This window comes from Otolemur garnettii, unplaced genomic scaffold (genome assembly GCF_000181295.1).
Source record: "Otolemur garnettii isolate 467f Iridium unplaced genomic scaffold, OtoGar3 scaffold00005, whole genome shotgun sequence".
Lineage (NCBI taxonomy): Eukaryota > Metazoa > Chordata > Mammalia > Primates > Galagidae > Otolemur > Otolemur garnettii.
The window spans coordinates 5440952-5443607 of record NW_003852400.1 but is presented as its reverse complement, the minus strand read 5'-3'; the positions used below and the strand labels follow the sequence as shown (position 1 = coordinate 5443607).

Genomic DNA, 2656 nt, shown 5'->3' with positions numbered 1-2656 from the left:
AGTACTCTAGCCCAGGCAACAAATTGAGACTCTGTCTCAAAAAGAATGAATGAATTTAAATTCACTTCTAGATTTTCTTGTAATACATAAGTTATGTAATGAAAAGCCAGACACTTGTGTTGGGTACAACCTATAACTTATTTCAAAGTAAAATAGTTTTGTTTGTAAATTGCTTCAAGGTCATTACAGTAGCTCTGCAAGTCTTAATTGCATATCTGTATGCTATAGTTTAAGTGTTTATATATCTTAATAATTTTTATTTTCTGATAAGATTTTTTCTTAAAAAAATAGGAATTACAGATTTCTGTATAGGAAAGGTATTTTCAAAAAGTCATTCATTTTTAGTTATATTTGTGGATGCAAAGATTGACTAAAGAGGATGCACATAGACGTCATGGTTTTTTCTTTTTCCTTCTTAGGCTATTCTTCGTGAACTGGGTGGTATCCCAATTGTTGGAAACAAAATCAATAGTCCTAACCCCAGTATTAAAGAGAAAGCTTTAAATGCATTAAATAATCTGAGTGTGAATGTTGAAAACCAAATCAAAATAAAGGTAAGTTGTCTAAAATCACAAATGTATGAGCTTTTCTGTAAATGAAAGAAAATAAAAACGCAATTAATGAAACTTTATCACATTATGCTTTATAACTTTATGGTCAAGAATTGCCTCTAGAGGAACAGAGAAGAAGGAGGAACCTCAACCAGCCAGTAAGAGGTGCAATTAAACTTTAAAAGTTGGGGTTCAGTTTAATCCAAGAGTGCTAAAGGGACCAGGCCAGAGTTAGATAAAAATTAACAGAAAGACACAATAAATTTGGAAATTATTTATTTATTGAATTTCTGTTCTGTGATCTTTCTAGAGTATAGGAATGCATATGATACAACTCTTTTTCTAAGAAAGATACGAGGTTGGACAATTACGTCCTCAAACTCATCCTAGGAAAAGTGCTACATATCTCATTGCTGAATATCACTACAGGCACCTTTGCGGTACTCACTTTAGGAAGCTAGACACCAACACTAGCACCTAGTCCACCCTTCAAAGCAATTTTGGAACTCCTTCTGGAATGGCCATCAGCACTGTCATCATACAGGGTCTGATGATTAAGTTCACAAACTCATCCTAGAAAAAGTGCTACATACCTCATTGCTGAATATTACTATGGTCCTCAGGTGGCCAAGGGGAGTACTTTGAATGTGACCATAGTGATAGTCAACAGTGAGGTATGTGTGTAGGATTTTTTCCAGGTAGAGTTCTCAAACTTGATTCACATCATAGAAGGAGGGATAAGGCAAGTCCAAAAGTAGTTGTAATTCAAGATGGAATATGAGGAGACGCTGTAAGGAAAAATGTAAGTAATTTAGGGGGTTGTAGAAAGGAGAAATCTGAGCTGAAAGTTTCTATAAGAGGTGGAGCATTAATGCTTCTATCAGAAGCATTCTTACCTGCTTCTTAAGAATGTCTGAGGTTTCTATAGATAGAGTTGGTGAAGGAGAGAATTCCAAAAGAAAGAAGCAAGATGAGGTGGGCACTGCTCTTCAAATAACTGAGCTTGCCCATTTGGTTAACTTGTCATAAGAACTGTAAAATGATGAAGAGATTCAGATATAATAAGGATATAAATGTTGTACACATTTTAGGAAATGCTTTGAAAAACATCCGTATCTTATAAAAAGATTTTTTTGGTTTATATGACTTATAAAGAACTAAAGAAAATGCCATGTTTTTAAAGGATGGATGTGTAATGAAATTGTGACCTCAGCTCAGTGCCTGTGGCTCAAGCAGCTAAGGCGCCAGCCACGTACACCTGAGCTGGCGGGTTCGAATCCAGCCTGGCCCACGAAACAACAATGACGGCAGCAACCAAAAAATAGCCAGGTGTTGTGATGGGCGCCTGTAATCCCAGCTACCTGGGAGGTGGAGGCAGGAGACTCACTTAAACCCAGGAGTTGGAGGTTGCTGTGAGCTGTGATGCCATGGCACTCTACCCAGTGCAACAGCTTAAAGCTCTGTCTCAAAAAAAAAAGAAAGAAAGAAAGAAAGAAATTGTGACCTCAGAAAGCCTGTTGACTTTTAAATGTAATTTAGATCTTGAAATCAGAGTAAGTCTTTGTTTTACTGCCCTTACTTTATATGGTAACATGGATACACTTGGGGATTTTTTTTTTATTAATAATGGCTTATGGGATTGGTAAAAAAAAATTGGTAACTTTTTATTCCTACAAATTAGGGGGGAAATTTTTTACCAGTTAGAACTTTTGGGGAAGTTCACATTTAAGTAGGTAAATACCGATTATCTGTGAAACATGATTTTTCCAAGCTGGAAAGATCATGGCCAGACACAAAAAATAGAATTTCAGATTTCCGTTTTATCACACTGGTTTAGTTCTGTTGAATACTATTGACATTGCATTACTTTTTGCCAGTGGTACATTATGTACATTTACCTAGGTAAGTAAGGATAATCTTGGACCAATTAAAATTTTGCTCTGCTTTTTTCTTTTTTCTTTTTTCTTTTTTTTTTTTTTTTTTTTTTTTTGAGATAGAGCCTCAAGCTATCCCCCTGGGTAGAGTTCTGTGGCATCACAGCTCACAGCAACCTCCAACTCCTGGGCTCAAGCGAGTCTCCTGCCTCTGCCTCCCAAGTAGCTGGG

At 36.3% G+C, this 2656-nt stretch overlaps 1 protein-coding gene across 1 annotated transcript in view; it reads left to right on the top strand.

Moving 5' to 3' along the window:
* ARMC10 (armadillo repeat containing 10) overlaps positions 1-2656 on the top strand; it is a 38299-nt gene that overhangs the window by 27636 nt on the left and 8007 nt on the right. The window contains exon 3 of the mRNA XM_003782614.3: positions 420-554. Coding sequence (XP_003782662.1) covers positions 420-554 — 135 coding nt within the window. The remainder of the gene's footprint in view (positions 1-419; positions 555-2656) is intronic.